Consider the following 17,184-nt stretch of genomic DNA (forward strand, 5'->3'; position numbering starts at 1 on the left):
AGCTAATAGGTGATTATCTAGTCTGCCCCCTTGTGGGGCCCAGTCTTAATAGAATCTAATAAAGTCCTTGTAAATGAGTTTACTGGAACGAAACCTGCTCCCTGTGTGCTCAGGCCCATGACTCTTTCTGCAGAGGTTCATGGTCTCCGTTGATGTTTTGTTTAAGCAACCAAACTGAAAAACAAAACCCCTGTAAGTTGATAACAAAAAGCTGCCCGGGGTAGCAATCACATTCTTAGTGAGGATGTTGATCTGCTTGACTCCCCAGCAGCCATCCATCAGGAGGTGATGCTAATGCCAGGAAGGCAGGGTGGTCATAGGCCAGAGCTGGGGGGAAATGGAACAGTCACTGACAGCTTCCATGGCCAAGGGCCTTGCAGAGTTTTCTCACTGAACCCTTACAACCTTCTGCAATAAGTCCCACTAACCCAATTTTGCAGATGAGGAAAAGACATTTAGAACTTATAGAGAGAAGAGATAATACACTATGGAACAAGGAATTTTGTCATTAGTTCAAGGGTTTCTGAAATTTTGCAATAGCTGCCTCAGATTGAAGGTGAGTATTTGGGAGAGCAATTAGGCCTTTGCTCGTTCCTCCACTCCTCGATTCCCACATTGAATTTCATTGAATATTGCTATAACTGTTAGATTAATGGTGTCACTGGGTTGCAGTCCTTCATGCACTGAATGTATTCCTAGACTAAATCAGCTCTGATAGTAAATTATTATAGCTCATTATGACAGGAGCAGAGAGAATCACTCAATGTCAGAATTTAATTTCCCACCCAGGGCTAACTACACATAGTTAACTCTCAATAGATCTTTCGCCTGAAATTCTATCCACCCTTTTAAAAAAAGTGAAGTGAGCAAATATTTTGTTTTTGCCACTTTAAAAAGAAGGAAGCTCTTTCTTTATGTCTGGGCTGCTAAGTAAGAATTGGAACCATCTGCTCTTTCCTGAATGAACATAAACCAGCCTGCGCTCAGCCAGCTGTGGAGATGCGCAACGGTCCCTCCCCTGGAATGTTTCCATAGTACACAGGGAATGTATGCAACCTTATGTGGCAATTTAAATAAAAATTAATGCTAAAGAAAATTCCTATTCTTCATTCCCTTGATCTCCACAATAATAAAACAGACATATAAGGAAATAAAGAGGAGGCAAAAGATTGAGCAGCAAGATTTCCACTTGACTGCCTGAAATCTGAATGCAAAGAGACTCTTTGAGTCTCTCCTTTTCTCAAGTTTGTATAATTGAATTTTCTTGAATTTACGAAGTTACCATGTTTAAATAAATTGAAATTCCTCTCAAAAGTCCTTTTCTTGCCAACTGTAACAAGATTTTAATTACTTTTGCTCAGCCAGAAGCCTCAGCCCCGACACTTTAATAGAGACCACAAACATCTTTTCTAGAAGTGGAGGAGCATCTGTGCAGCAACGTGGGCGAGTAGTCTGCTGTGTTATCTGGGCGCACGCTGCAAGGCCAGGACGAACGGCAACAGATGCTGGGAAGGGATGACCTTCAATGTAGAACTTTTAGTGCTTCTCTGCTGCTTGCTTTTTGAGGTGTTGGAGGCTCCTCAATAGCTTGGGGGAGACCGCATCATTCTTCCTTTTCATGGTGTACCCCCAATGGTTCAGTCTCACTCTGTATAAATGGAAGCTGTAAACCTTAGTTAAGTGACCATATTAGCAATTCCAATGATGCCAGAGCTGATGTCCCTGTGCCATTTCACTCTAACTCTGGTGGCTGCCTGTCTGAGGCAAGGGTGTGCCCTGGAGAAAGAGTCAGAACTAGTACCAGGGAATTCATCCCAATGAAAATAGCTCTTCCCCTTGCTCTTCCTTGTCAATCTGTTCTCCTGCCCAGCCCTTCTGGGTCTCTTCCCATTCTCTATTGAAACTTAGGCTGAGGCTGTGACTGAGGCTGCCTCAGCCACCAGCCTGCTGTCCTAAGGGATAATTCATAAAATGGCTTTCTAAGATGCTGCTGTCACATGCTTTATGTGTCCAGGATAATCTTCTCTGGAGGACTTCAGTAGGATGAAGGGCTTGTGTCTGAAGCCTGGTTCTTACAAGCAGCAGCACAGATTAAAAATCAAATTAACAAGTAGTGAACATTCACTATGTTGTAGGCATTGAATTTTCTTCTCATGTGAATCTTCACTATCACCCTTATGGTAAGTGTTATTTTTGTCCTCGCTTAACAGATGAGTGAACTGAGATTCAGAGAGGTTAAGTGATTTGCTGAGGGTCACAGAGCAAATAAATGGTAGAACTGGCACCTGAGGCCAGGAGGTCTGACTCCAGCAACTGTTCTAGTAGCTGCCTCATTGGAAGAATGGAAATGTGATCACATGGATCCTACCTCTCCGGCAGGAGTCTAGGTTTCTAGGCTGCCAGAACCCAGTCCATTAGGATATGTCCTCTCTGTGACATTATAGCACTCATAAGCATACATAACATATACTAACATAACATATACTGATTTGTATTTATTTGGCCATGGAAGTCCCTGGCAAGACATATCAGAACACACTCCACCAATTAAATTCCCAGGGCATTCTACCTGTTAACTTGCTTGTACCTCAATGGCCCATGTGCATACAGTGTTGTATTTTTTTAATTTAAAAAAATTCATTGATTTTAGAGAGAGAGAGAATGCGTGGGGGTAAGGGTGGAGGAGAGAGAGAAACTGATCTGTTGTTCTACTTGTTTATGCATTGGTTGGCGATTATTTTATGTGACTGGGGCCGATGCTCTAATCAACTGAGCTACCTGGCCAGGGCCAGTGCTGTATTGTGTGCCTGAACTGCATATGTCCCAGTTGCCCTGGAAGGTGTGTGGAGCCTCCATGGGTTTCTTGGCCACAGGCCAAGGGCTAGGGGGTTTGCTCTAGAATTGAGAATCAGGGACATGAGAATAGTAACTGAATATTTGACATTACTATTGCAATATTACTATTAATAGTTTCAGTTGTGATAATAGTATTGAGGCCTTTTTTAGGAATCCTCTCTTTTGTAGATTCATACAAAAATAACTTGGTGTTGCCCTGACTAGTGTGGCTCAGTGGGTTGGGTGTTGTCCTGTGAATTGAAAGGTTACCAGTTCAATTCCTGGTCAGGGCACATGCCTGGGTTGTGGGCCAGGTCCCTGGTTGGGGACGTGTGAGAGGCAACCAATCAGTGTTTCTCTCCTTCTCTTTCTCCCTCCCTTCCTCTCTTTCTAAAAATAAATAAAATCTTAAAAAAATAATTTGGTGTTGGGAAGGAAAAAAATAGTTTGGTGGGGGAATGGATAAAATAACATTCAAGCTCTGAGTCAGCAAATGTTGAAGCTGGATGAAGCCTTCATGTGAATTTATTATACTGTTTTCTCCACTTGTATATCTACACAAAATTTTCCATAATAAAAACTTTTTTTAAATTTTAATGATTGAATCTGATCTGATTGAAGAAGAAGCCAGAGTGGTAAGCAACATCCTTTAGAAGCTATGGTAGGGGCAACTGCAGAAGGAGGGGCTCTTTTTCCCAACAAAGACCCTTAGTTAGACATGCTGAGCTCTGTGGCAAGTGAAGGGCCTTTTATTCAGGCGATTCATTAAAAGTCAGCTCCGAAACATGGCAAGGTCAGAAATAACCAAACAAAGCCTGAGATGTGTCCACGTTTACACATTTATTTGGGTTTTGAGAGACAACACAGATAAAATACATTGATCATACACAAGTTTATATTTGGTAAGAAGAACAGGTTGCCACATGTTTATATTTTTCATTTTTTTCTGTCTTTAGTAATGGAATAATGTTGGGGAGGTGGTGATGTCTTTCAGAAACACCAATTGGGAACAGTATTTTGGCACACGGAACTAATAAATACGCAGTGTTTGCACTTAGCATTGGAGAACAGGAGAGCACGTGCACACTCATCTCCACGGTTAGGGTCCTTGGTTCCTTGCCCTGCACTGTATTTACACTTGTTCTCTTTTTGCCAATATTCTGAGGATTAGTACCTACTCCAAACCCCAGTAGGGACAATACCTGCAATTTTGGCACTCTGTGACATTCCATCATTGGTTTCTTCTGTTCTCAGAGACGAAGTATCGATCACTTTGCATTTTGTGAAATCACACAATTCTCAAAGGAGATTAGTCAGTGGGGAGCTTAGCCAAGGGCATGTTCTGTATTAGAGCTGGTGCAGAGGGCACATAGTTTAGCAGAGAGAGGGAGAGAGGGATTACAGCAACAGATGCGAATGTAGTTCTCAGAATATCAGAACAGCTACCACACAGAAAAGGACATCAATAAGATATTGTACAAGCTTTTACAGCAACACATGTTGATTTGCAACACTGCACAGTTCAGATCTAAAGCACACAACCATGATCTGAGGTGACAAGACAATACTATCAATACAACAAAGGCAACACAGTCACACACACAACTGATTTCCCTTTCTTTCCTCACAGCCTTGTGACTGTACGTGGAGTCAATACCATTTACATGTCTCAGATTAAGACATACCACACCTTTTTTCAAGTATTTTAAAATAATAAACACAATATTGCTGTATAAACAAAAGTGGTCATGTCAATTATGATTAAAGCTACAACCAAACTTTTCTAAAATTTGTGAAGGATGGTCCCACGTAAAAGCATTTGGCATTGGGAATTTTGGCTAATATTCAAAATAATCTCCCTTCCTCAGTCCCTCCCTCCTGAGTGGATTATAGACCTACTTTAAAGAATGTTTATTAAACTACTAGGACCTATTAGGGTTTTATTTACCATCTTCCCTGGCCTATGGTTGGTAGGGATTTCACTGCATATGGTTGAGCAAGGCTCCCAGCAAACTTGGTGAAGGACCTGATAGGAGCAAGGGGTGGGGAAAGCAATCTGTTGGTAAAAATTATCTCTGGTCCATACAGAAAGGGAAAATGTTTCTATATCTGTGTCTGCAGTCCCTTCTACTAGTACTCAGCATCTGAGAATCAGCAGCCCCATAAAAATCTGTGGGAGCTCTTGTTAGCTCATCAGGTTTGCAGTGGCAGAGGATGCTTTAAAATATTATTTTGAACTCTAAGGATATTATTATCTCTGCATACTCTGGTCACTTTGGAGCTTAATGGAGGATAGAGAAAAGAAGGTCTTAAGATGCTGTCTCAAAATCCTGGGTGAGGAGTGCTTTTTGTGAGAAAAAATAACCAGCCATGGAGTAGAAATTAATTGTTTGGGATCCCAATGATGGGAAGTCTACCAGGGGAGTTGGGAAGAATGGGAGGAAATGGGACTAAGCAATTACCCAGGTGGTAAATGACTCCTTCCTGGACAGTGGCAATAGGATACCATTATGCTCACACAGAGATCTCCTCTTCCAAGGCTGACTTTAATTTTCTGGGCTCACCACATTCTGGAGTGTGCTTCATTCCTCTTTGCTTGGGCTGATTAGATTTTATTTTTATTTTCTCTAGCTAATCCAAATGACCTAATAAAAGAATACTTTTTGGGAAGATGCCTCAAGAACCAGCATCAAACTTCTGTTCAAAACAGGCTGAACTGGAAAGTAGAATAGAGACGATTACCCTACCTTAGTTTAAGGTGAAGCTTGGCTTGTCATGCTTACTGAGCGGGTCTGCAAAGGGTCAACTGGTGGAAAACATTTTCAAATGGGAAGAGTATCTTACTGTTGGTCTGATCAATTGTATTAAGTATCTTGAGCTACTCTTTTGTGTTTGTTCTCTAATACTGACTTTAGAGCTGTCATAAGCCATTATGTGAATAGAAAGAAGGCATCATGCCTTTTGACAAATTTTGTGGGCCTATGTTTCAAAATAACTTTGCTAAGTGTTTTATTGTGCCTCCATTAAAGGAAAAAGAAAAAACCAAACAAACAAACCTGGCTTATTGTTTATATCTGCCCCTGCAGTTTGTATAACCCATATAAAATAAAAATCTATATGTTACAAAATAGGATTTCTTTTTAATATATATATTTTCCTTTTGTAAAATTATATGTATTTAAATACATTTGAAATGTTGCTATAGGTAAATTAGAAATTTTTTTCTAATACTATGAAAAAGGCAAGAGTTTTTATTGTCAACATACATTTTATATTTACTTTGTCCTTTTCACTGTACCCCAAAGAACCTGATGATTCAGGGGCAATTTGGCTCTATTCAATCCTACTACTCTGAAGTGAAAATAAAATTTGATTTGCACACTATATTAAAAGTAAGGGAAGTATTTATAACAATTTTAAGCTTTTCCTTACTGATTAAACACAGCCTTTGTCACTAATTACTAGAGAGGTATTCTAAACTTCAGAAAGGATTTTTAAAAGGAGCAATGTGTTTTGTTTTTTGTTTTTGATTTTTAATCTGCACTCTACTTTGACACCACAATATAGAAATAGATTTACTTTGGAACAAACTACAAATACATTCACACAGTTCGTGACAACTTAATTGTCTACCTAGAGAATTGAAACAGCTTAGTGAGCTAGTTTATTATAAATCTTGTCCAAGGCGTTCTATTTCTTCAATCAGGAAGTCAATGTCTTGGTGAGTTGCTGCGGGATTAGAAATGACCATGCGGAAGAAATTGACCTTGTCTCCCAAGGGCTGGTAGCTGACCATTGTGGTCCCATACTCCATCATTCTGGCTTTAATCACTGGAGCCACCTGTGGGAGAGACCAGAACAATATGGTGACTGTTTCACTTGGGGACTCTCCCCTTGCTCAAAGAACCCACTATGAAGTAGCGTTTTTAGTTTTTAACTAAGCAGTTAGAATCATATTAGTTTTTCCCTAAGAAAAATAGCATCTGAGTTTTCTGGGGATTATAGGAGTGGAGTATTCAACACATCCAAGATCTTAAAGGTGGTAAGAGGAATTATAAATGGCAGGGTATCAAGTGCCTGCCACCTTTTTCTTGAATTTTTGGTTGGTGTTTTGGGAGAATGAGAAGAATCTGGTGTTGGTCCAAGGCTAATAGTTTAGCAATACAACATTTGGGGGAGGGTATGTTTTCCCCCTCAGCAAATGTAGAAGCATTGGAGATAAAACCTTGTTCAGAGAATGGTTGCCAAGAGGTAAGCCTCAATACCAAGTGATATATGAAAATAAGCAGACTTGTGAGACCTTAAAGCAATTTTTTCCTTGAGACCCTAAAATTTTCTAGTTCCTTTTTGTTCTCCTTTTGCATTATCTCAGTTTATAAGGTATCTTGAAATATATTCCCTAATAATGATGAAGAATCAGCTGAGGCAAAAAGCTGAACCCATGAGGACTTAACATTCCAGACATGGATCACAGATGAGCTTCTACCACACATATGCCAGGCTGATGACCACAGTGCCTGCAGTCCTCTCCAGTGTGTGAAGTTAAAGTCCAACTGTTTTGCTTAGCACAAAGGTCTTTGTCACCCAGCTCTGAGGACTCATCTTCTAGTACTCACCAAAATAAACCTTCAGCTCTGACCAGAGCTATCTATTTAATGCTCCTTGAATGGACCACATATATCTTTATCCCTTCACACTTGTTCTCTTTGTTTAGAATCATTTTTCTTCTGGGTTCATGTTTAACATGCACTCCAAGACTCCACTACAGTCCTTCAGGTGCTATGAATCCCTTCCTAATTCCTCCAGTCCACTTAGCATCTTCTCTCTTTTAAGTCATAAATACATGATCCTTACCCACAGTTTATGGTTATATTCTAATTGCTAATTGTTCCCTTGTGAGAAAATATATTTTGTCTCTGTACTTGAACCTTAAGTTCCTGGAGGGCAGGCATAGTGTCTGTCACTTCTTTTGTTTTCTGGTGTTTCTGGGTGCCTATTGAGGGGTCCTGGTGTCCTTACTGATATATAGGCATAAGTTTAAATTATGTCTAACTGTACTATGATCTGTCCAGTGATATTTTACCATTGGTGTCTGTAAATATAACATTTGATCTTTACAGTTCATTGATGCAATTATGTAATCAGGAATGGTAGATGTTAGGAACACTTTGGACTCATTTTGGATACACAAAGTCAACAACTCTGTTCAAAATGGGGACCATGCCTTGTATCACAGTTGAATCCATCTGCAATGAAGGATAGTGAAATTCAAATGGAGTGCTGTCATGAACATGGTACTTTTCAATAATGATACATAAATAATCATTGGTTTACAATGAGGTTTTTATCTTCAAAGTACCCAATGCACAAAATCAATGGGGTTTCCATCAGGCCCGACAATTTGTTAGAAACCGGGAGCTTGTTTCTAAATGCAAAAAATAATTTTCCTCTCATCTTATAAGTTCTTCTAGCTGAATTAGTTATCAAATTTAATAAACACAGATGGACAGGAGAAAATGTCCAAATTTATTTTATAGGTGTACATTAGGGGGTGCCATAAGAATGAGACCCAGTCACAGATTGGCTAGTTAGGAGCTTATATGCCATCTTGATACTCAGGAGAAGAGGAGGTAGGTTGTAGTTTGGGACTTCAAAGGGCAGGAAGACAAATAACATGAAGATGGAAAAGCAAAAGTTTGGTAAATAAATGTTTGCTGGGCCATCTTTAACAATAGGACACAGAGAAGACTTTGACTGAAGTGACCTTGCTAGGTTCATCCCTGTCCATCACACTTAGTTCATATTAAATATAGTTATCTGTGATAATATCTCCCTTCTTGTAGCAGGTTCTCTATCTAAATTCCTTTAGGCAGATAAAGGGGGATGGTCAAAGGTTCTTTCTGAACCTTTTTTCCTTAATAACCACCTTAAAATAACAAATGTCCAAGAAGGCATATTTTTGGGTGCCAAACTCTGCTACCCTTCATTACCAAAGACAAAGCAATTCCAAATTATCTGAAGCAATATCTGTAGGAACTTAAGGGAAAAAAATCACATAACTATTCCTTAGTTTTACCTGTGCAACAAATTATGCTTGTACTTTGGAAATGATAAGACAATGACTATGTTTTACTCAGTAAATTAAACCTGGATTTAGTTTTCATGAACAATACAAGAAAAATATACTGGAATGTGTGCAGATGATGTTTTGTTGAGTTGTACACTTGAAACCTGTATAGTTTTGTGAACCAATGTTACCCCAATAAATTCAATGAAAAAAAGAAAAGAAAAACATACATGGATGATGCTAATTATTAAGAACTTCCAACTTTTTGATTATTTTTAATTACTAAGCACCTCTAACTTTTCATATAAATGCAAGTCAAAGGTCAAAAGATTAATGGTAAGAGCTATCCTCCCAAACAGACTTTGGCATAAAGTAAGATTGACTCCCTCCAGTTCCTGAAGCTAGCAGGGTTGGCAGAAATCACAGCTGTCTAAATGCATATGACTTTGATTATTTCCAGAAAGTACTGAAGAACTAAAATTAGCAGGCACATGGAACATCTACTTCATTATATAATCACTAATTGCAAGTTAAGAAGGAAAATAAAGTTCTGACTATTTTGATGAATACCTAGAGTTTTCACTTATTTGTAGAATTTCTCTGAAGGGTATGTGACATTCTTGGGTTTGCTGAACAAAGAAAGTCATTTAAGAAAGAGATGAATGAACCAAAAAAGCTATGGTACATTTACACAATGGAATTCTACACAGCAGAAATAAAGAAGGAGCTCCTACCCTTTGTGACAGCATGGATGGAACTGGAGAACATTGTGCTAAATGAAATAAGCCAGGTGGTAAAAGACAAACACCATATGATCTCACCTTTAACTGGAATCTAATCAACAAACAAGCAAGCAAGCAAAATATAATGAAGGACATTGACGCTGGGAGCAGGCTGACAGTAACCAGAGGGTATAGGGGAAGGGATAATGGGGGGAAAAGGGTGAGGCATTTACAGGAATAGCTATGAGGGATGCATAGCCAAAAACAAGGGGTGGTGGAAACAGGGTAGGGAGTTGGGGATGGTTGGGGTAGTGGGCAGGGGTGGGGGGAAAAGGCAGAAAACTGGATTTGAACAACAATAAAATTCAATAGTATTTAATTAAAAGAAAGAAAGAAGGAAAGAAAAAGAGAGAGAGGCTGCGTGTTGAAGAATTCACGAAAGGCCTAATCAGCCAGAGCTCTTTGGAGCTGCTTTGAAAGTTTCAGGGTATCATTTTCTCCCTTGGGCCATTAACTTTTTCAGTCCTTTAGAAAACAATACCCAGGGGACTCCTTCAAAATTTGAATCCACATTTTTCTTCCTCCAAAGAAAGCTTGGGTTAAAGCATCACGAAATATTCTCACAAGCTATCACAGAAATGTATTTCTCACTGTGTATTACAAAACCTTTTTGTTTTAAAATCTTGGAAGCATGAGTAAAACTTTGAAAAATGAAATAGAAATAGAAGAATAACTATAAATAAGACATTCTATAATGTTAAAATCTCACAAATTAAATTCCCCATTACATTTAATAACATAGAGTCACATCAAATATGAGGCCAAAATACTTCCTTACAAATTTACTTTTAAATCCATAATTGAAAACTTTGAAAGTCCACCAATCAGTATAAGACTATAAAAGCTAATGGAAGAGATGCAGATAATGATCAAATATAATGAAAATTAAAATGAAGAAGATGAGGATGAAAAGGAACAGGAAACACAAGAGGTGCTCAATGTACTGCCTTTGGATCCTTATCTGAGAACTGCCTGCAAACGGAGTCTGCTTGCAAACGGAGTCTACCTGCTCTCCCTTGCCTTTGTCTAAGGCATGCGGTCATGTCCCCATAGCACCCCAGGCCCTCGTGTCCGTGCTGACTCACCGACAATGTGCCACTTGCACAGTCATAGTCAAGACTGAGCAGAAGAAAGTGCACCAACCAGATTCTTCTCTTTACCTCCCTTGTGAAGCTGTCACTATGCCTGTTTTAGTCATAACCAGTTGTTACCTAGATATCTATGCCCAAGCCAGCCCATGGACTGAGAAAAGACCTCTGATTCACCAGTAGGATTCCTAAGAGCTGTTTCCTTTCCCTATTCTGGAAGAGGCAAATAGTACTTTAGTGCAACATTTTTGAGTGCTTACTGAATACTAAGCCAAGTAACTTAACTTAATTCTCTTATTTGCCACATACCACACGGAAGACTTCACATTTCTCCCCATTTTGGGTCCCTATTAGCACTGACCAAGAGAACTTCATGTAATGATGGAGATGTTCTCTATCTGAAACACCTGAGATAATAGCTGCTAGTCACAAACTGAGTACTTGATATGTGCCTAGTGTAACTGAAGAAGTGAATTTCTGGTTGAATTTAATTGTAATTGATTTAAATTCAAATGGTTACATGTGGCTATTACTGCTATATTGGACAGGGAAGATGATTTACTTCACTTCAGCTCCTTTCCTTCTGGGATTGTGTGTGTATGTGTGTGTGTGTGTGAAGATTTTACTAGTCCCTGGATGTTATAGTTAAGGGACTTAATAAAGTCTTTTTACTTCATACTTTTTTTTTTCTCTTTATTTTTTTTTATTTTATTTTTTTTTTAAAGATTTTTATTTATTTATTTTTAGAGAGGGAATGGAAGGAGATAGAGAGAGAGAGAGAAACATCAATGTGCGGTTGCTGGGGGTTCTGGCCTGCAACCCAGGAATGTGCCCTGGCTGGGAATCGAACCTGGGACACTTTGATTCCCAGCCCGCGCTCAATCCACTGAGCTACGCCAGCCAGGGCGTTTACTTCATACTTAATAAAAATCTTTTTCTGGAACTCTGAAAAATCATTGACATAAATAAACAAAACTTAACCTTGATATTTCATGTGGTTCTATTTTGATTTCTAATTCTGAATTGTTGAATACTCTCTATTACAGTCAGGAAAATGGAGTCACGGGAGATGAAAGAATTAAGAGAATTAATTTTGCAACCCCCAGAGACTTTCAGGTTTGATTTACCAACAGTATGAAAATGATTTAGTGATACTCTAGTGGTTGTCCCCAAGAAATACTCTCCATCCCCACCACAGTTTATGTGGCTTGCTAAAATCTAAGAGGTATTTGAAGAGAGCTCTGTTTACCTGGAAGAATTCTGAGTTAACTTTTGCTCAGAATGATGAAAAACCCTTCCTGTTTTGTACATGCATCTTGCCCCTCCCTCAGCCCAGCAACAATTCCAGTTAACAAATGGAATCTGCCATTCTCTGTCTGGTCAGAGAATTAAAGAAGTGAAAGTGAATAAAAGTGGAAATATCTAATTTCTGACTAGCTTGTTAAATAAAATTAGTTATTGCTAAGATAATATATTTACAGAGAAGCCGCTGTAAAACTTCTAGAAAAAAATTCCTTCTTCTCAGATAGTAGGCCCCCCACCATTTTTTTTGCCAGGCCTATCATTTTCTCCAGTGTGACCCCCACACTCACTCCCTTATGCCCTTAGGCTTGATTTTCTGGTTGGAACCAACTTCTCTAAAATTGCAAACACAACCACATCCCCTTCCACACCAGAAACATGTTCCCATTGGTCACTGGATCTCTGCTTGGGTTTTACCTAGAGAACTTTCAGAACTATCCCCAAGCCCATTCAAAACAAATTGGAAGAAAATCTTGATGTAAGACCTGGTCACCAGTATTTTTAATAAAGCTTTGTGACAATTCTGATATGTAGCCAGAGATGTGAACCAATGCTCTAATTAGGAGGCTTAATTTAAGGACCTCAACTCTGTGTAAATTTTATCCTGTCTAGGTCCTGTGAGCAGATGTTAACATTTGTAAGCTTTTCTGACGTTTTAAACCCCACAAAGAATTCTATTCTTCATTTGACATGGAAGATCAGTGAGGTAGCCCTGGCTTCTTAGCAGTCGGGGAGAAGGCCTTGCCTGCTCTGGGGAGTGACTGTAGGAGGTCTGCTCCTTTGTGGAAAATGGAGAACCAATAAACCAAGCAACCAATCAACCAGCCAATCAACCAAGCAACCAGCTAAACAGCCAATAGCCAATCCTTTTAGATCCAAATACACATGATCATCCCTAGTTTCTCATTCCTCCAACACTTGGAAGATGGGCCCGTGCATTTACCTCCCTTCAAGGCTCTTTGGCATATGTAATAGACCAAATTTCACTTGCGTGTAATGATGGGAACAGGAGAGGATAAAAGAAATGGGGTCTTACTGGCCACAGTAGAATTTACAGCATAAGCTCTCAGGCTGTGGGGTCAGACTTGGGTGTGAGTTTGGGAAAGTGATCCCTGTGCTCGGGTTTCCCAACAGTGGAAAAGAGACAGCAGTGATTTCCAAAGTAGGTGGCTGTGAGAGTTCAGGGATGTAATTTTCCATCAAAGTTGAGCCAGGGACACACCACACACTGAACAGCAGTGATTATTATTACTGCTTCCCACTCTGTTACATTCTGCGACTCACCACAGCTCTAAAGACCCCATAGCACAGCCTTGAACTGGCTTCTCAAGAGGATCAGCAGCAGCTTTATTTTCTAATTATTTCTGGTTCCTGAAGTCTCTTCCATGCTTATAACTGGGCACCAGTTTCACTTGGCAGGTCAGTCAATGCCAACAAGAGGTCTTGTGTGGCGAATGCCAATATATGTTATCACCTAATTGCTTATCGTAAAATATCATAAACTCACTCTCAGAAAACAGAAGCAAGTACATTTGTTAAAAGTCTGGATATACCAGCTTTGTATGTTCTGGCTCTGCAGGAGCCCACAGAGGAAAGTCGGTCATGCACCAAGATTAAGGGTGACTTTCTCCTAAAGACCTGTTGCTACATCATAAAGATGATACACATGTGAAAGACCCAATGTACCCACTGATGTCTGTGAGAGAGGAGCTTGTATCACTTACCTTGGAGAGGCGGTTCATTCTCTCTTCCTTGTCTTCCAGAACACGCAAACTTGGAGGGACATACCAGAAGCAGACATTTGTATGCTGAGGCTACAAAGAGGAAAGTAAGATTTACACTCAGCCTAAAATGGCACTTTTGAAAATTCCAAGGACATTTCTAATCTATTTATTCTGCAGCTTCTGAATATGATTCTTACTTTTTAATCTGTAATCACTTTTGAAGTGGCTGACTTTCACAAAACTACACAGCATTATTTTCTGTGAGTTTGATTTTTACTCCAGTTCAGAATAGCTACCATGTCACCCCTACTTCTCCTTTGTCATGGTCCACTTACCTGGACAGTACATTATTGACATAAAAAAATAGCAGGGATCAGAATGGCAACTGACTAAACATTTTGGGATGGTAGAAATCAGAAGACATACCTTTCCATCATACACCATTTCATAACCTTCTCGGTTTTTTATGATGTTGTACAAATACTCTGCCAGCTCCAAACACTTGTCAATATGTGCTTCAAACCCAGTAGTTCCCTAAGTAAGAGAAGAAGAAAGAGTGTTGGGCAGGCTGAGAAGAGTGAGTGGGCATCCAGGCTGAGATGCAGGGCAAGTGATCTCTAGAGACAGATGGTCTTTCTGCCACTTCTGTCTCGGCTGTGCTCCAGCACTTTCCTAACATAAGACTGTTTCTAGAATCTTCTCTGTCAATTCTTTCTCTTTTAATGCTCTCCCCCTCAGGTGTTTTTGTTCCTTTTCATGTCTGTCATTACGGCTCTCCATAGAGACTCCTTTTCTTCTCAAAGCCTCCACTCCCCAGGCAATTATTTTGATTACTCAAGAGGAAAATTTGCCTCAGCCATTTATAGGGGTAATTATGGAAGTCATTAATGACAGGAGGGCTGGGCTATTCTCTTCCTGAGGATAAAGGCATCATCAGGGACCAACCCCCCACCCTGCCACAGGAGGCCTGCTTAGCCCCTTGCCCATCATGTAAATTTGTCATTTCCAGACCCCACTTTTGTTCACCAAATATACCCCCATCATAGAACAAATAGGGTAGATCTCAGTGAATATTTGTTAAACACATGAATGAATGAATCTTAAGGGGCACACAGATGCTTTGTTAGCCTGTCACTCTGCAAAGCTCATTAGATTTCTCCTCTGGGGATAAATGACTGCTATGTGTGTAACGGGCGAACGTTATCACAGAGGTCTTTCGGCTTCCGGCTCTGGAAGCCCAGGGTCTGGACTTACCAAAAAAACAACACAATAGCTTTGGAATGGAACTGTTTAACTGATGTCAGGCCACACTAGCAAATTCTTAAAATGTCTTTCCTTCAGTATTTGCGGCATGCTAATGGGACCTTAGAAAAACAGCTGAGGCTCATTCCAGGCGGTGTCAGACCTGGCCTACCAGTGGCTTATCCAACATGGAAACTAGAGTGAGCAATTGTAATGGAGACAGATGAGTCCACTTTCCTGATTACACACAGCCTGGTCATCCCGGCAAAAAGAGGGATCCAGCATAGCCAGTGACATTCAATATCTGATGCATATTTAAGAATAAGCTGCATTTTAAAAATCTCATGGGTTTAAAAATCTTTCTTTGGAGATTGCTGCCCTAGTTGATTACTTCACAGAGGCTGACTGGTTCCTGATGAGGCCAAGGAAGGACTGGGCTAACACCCAAGTGCTCGTGCCAGCACCTTTGCCATGAGCTCCACAAGGCTGTGGGTGCCAAAGAAATTAGGATTGTTCGGACCGACCTGGAAGTTTGGGTCCACTTGGGATGGACCCTAGGTGGGAGGAAGAGAGGTTAATTGTCCTCCAAACTGGATCCTTAGGACGAGGCTAGAGCTGAATTTAAACTTTCACAGAGCTGATGCAGCAGAAGGTCAGGGCCAGCATGACTCTGCCCCTATCTAGCATACGACCTTGGCTAATCTCTCTGGTCACATGGGAATAACGGTGCCTGCATGATTTCCCACACAGACACAGAAAGGTAAAATGAATGCTCAGAAAATGAGTTTGATTGTATTGCAAAGGGAGTGGGATTACCACACACCAGAGTGGGAGTCCTCTGGCCTTTGCCTGCACCCCTAGCCCAGGACTTCACGGTGCAGATGAGCAGGAGGAGTTGATGGCTAAACAGGTGTAAGGGGAATGACAGAGGAAACTCTAGGGAGCCCTGAGATGTGTGGGGCCCTCTCCTTTCATGTGATATTTATGGAAATAAGTTCTATATTTTATTTTCAAGGTTTTGAACCCTTATTTAGGACATTGTCTAAAAACCACTCATTCATCAAACTCTTGTTGAGTAGCTATCATGTGCCACACAGCTCATATTGTGAGAATGACTAAGGCACATAAAACTTTGTCAGGCATCACATAATCGTGACCTGAGTCACTGAAGGATGCTGGGGACTCAGATTCCTAAATGAAAGGCTGGATCCCAGCAACAGGATTATGCTGAGGGTGCTTCAGGGAAAGTTGATTTGATTTTTTCCCTCATTGCCCACACTTAGGATTGGTTTAGACAGACCTGGCTGAAACATATACTCCACAAGGACACAGACTTATGGTCTTTTTGTTAATTGTTGTATCACACCAGCAGTGCTAGGCACATACTGGATGCTCAATGTATATTTTTTGAGTAAATGGATGAATGGATGACAGTATAACTATTAATGCCTGGGGCAGTGTTTTTACAAAGTATATTCTGAAGAACCATCTGTATCATAACTGGATTAATTGTATTAAAAATGTGGATTCTCAGGCCCACCCTAGGCTCCTGAATCAGCATTTCAAGAAGATGAACACGGTTTGCGTTATCTTCTTCAGTGATCTCAGTCTCCCACATTCAGCCATGGCCTTAGTGCGGTCCGGGGGCCTGATATCTTAGTGCTGTGCATGGTTCTCTGCTTCTTAAAGCCCTCCTCTAATGCTCTTGGACCCCAGAGCTGCTGTTTCTGAAATAATGACTGAACCTTTTGCTGCTAGCTCCATTTTTGCTGCTGTCATCTGGACAAGAGCTCCCTAATTACTCTTCTTTTACCTAGACTTTTCACTAGGCTCAGAATATTATGCACTTTCGCTTCTGCTAGACTTTCTGGGAATAGATATCTTATTATTCTACCTATCATCTTCAAGACCCATCTCAAAGGTCATCTCTTAATAAATCATTCTTGGCTCTCAAAGTAGGCAAAAGCTCTGCATCCTTCAGCTTCTCAAGGTGTGTCTGTGTTTCTCTTGTGACCATTTATATTCTGTCTCATGTGAGGGTTATCTGTGCATTTATCTTATCCTATCCAGAAAACTGTAGTTTCTTATCCCATTCAGCACCAGGCACAATAACAGCTGCTCAATATTGACTTATTAAAATAAAT

The 17,184-nt window shown here is 40.2% G+C and overlaps 1 protein-coding gene across 1 annotated transcript in view; it reads right to left on the bottom strand.

Moving 5' to 3' along the window:
* Window positions 1-3,660: 3,660 nt before the first annotated feature.
* GAD2 (glutamate decarboxylase 2) overlaps window positions 3,661-17,184 on the bottom strand; it is a 75,153-nt gene continuing 61,629 nt past the window's right edge. Inside the window, exons 14-16 of the mRNA XM_036023057.1 lie at window positions 14,225-14,332; window positions 13,799-13,888; window positions 3,661-6,676 (exon numbers count right to left, since the gene is read on the bottom strand). Of these exons, the coding sequence (XP_035878950.1) occupies window positions 6,503-6,676; window positions 13,799-13,888; window positions 14,225-14,332 (372 nt within the window). The 3' untranslated portion in view covers window positions 3,661-6,502. The remainder of the gene's footprint in view (window positions 6,677-13,798; window positions 13,889-14,224; window positions 14,333-17,184) is intronic.

The sequence above is a fragment of the Phyllostomus discolor genome, chromosome 1, assembly GCF_004126475.2.
Source record: "Phyllostomus discolor isolate MPI-MPIP mPhyDis1 chromosome 1, mPhyDis1.pri.v3, whole genome shotgun sequence".
Classification (NCBI taxonomy): Eukaryota; Metazoa; Chordata; class Mammalia; order Chiroptera; family Phyllostomidae; genus Phyllostomus; species Phyllostomus discolor.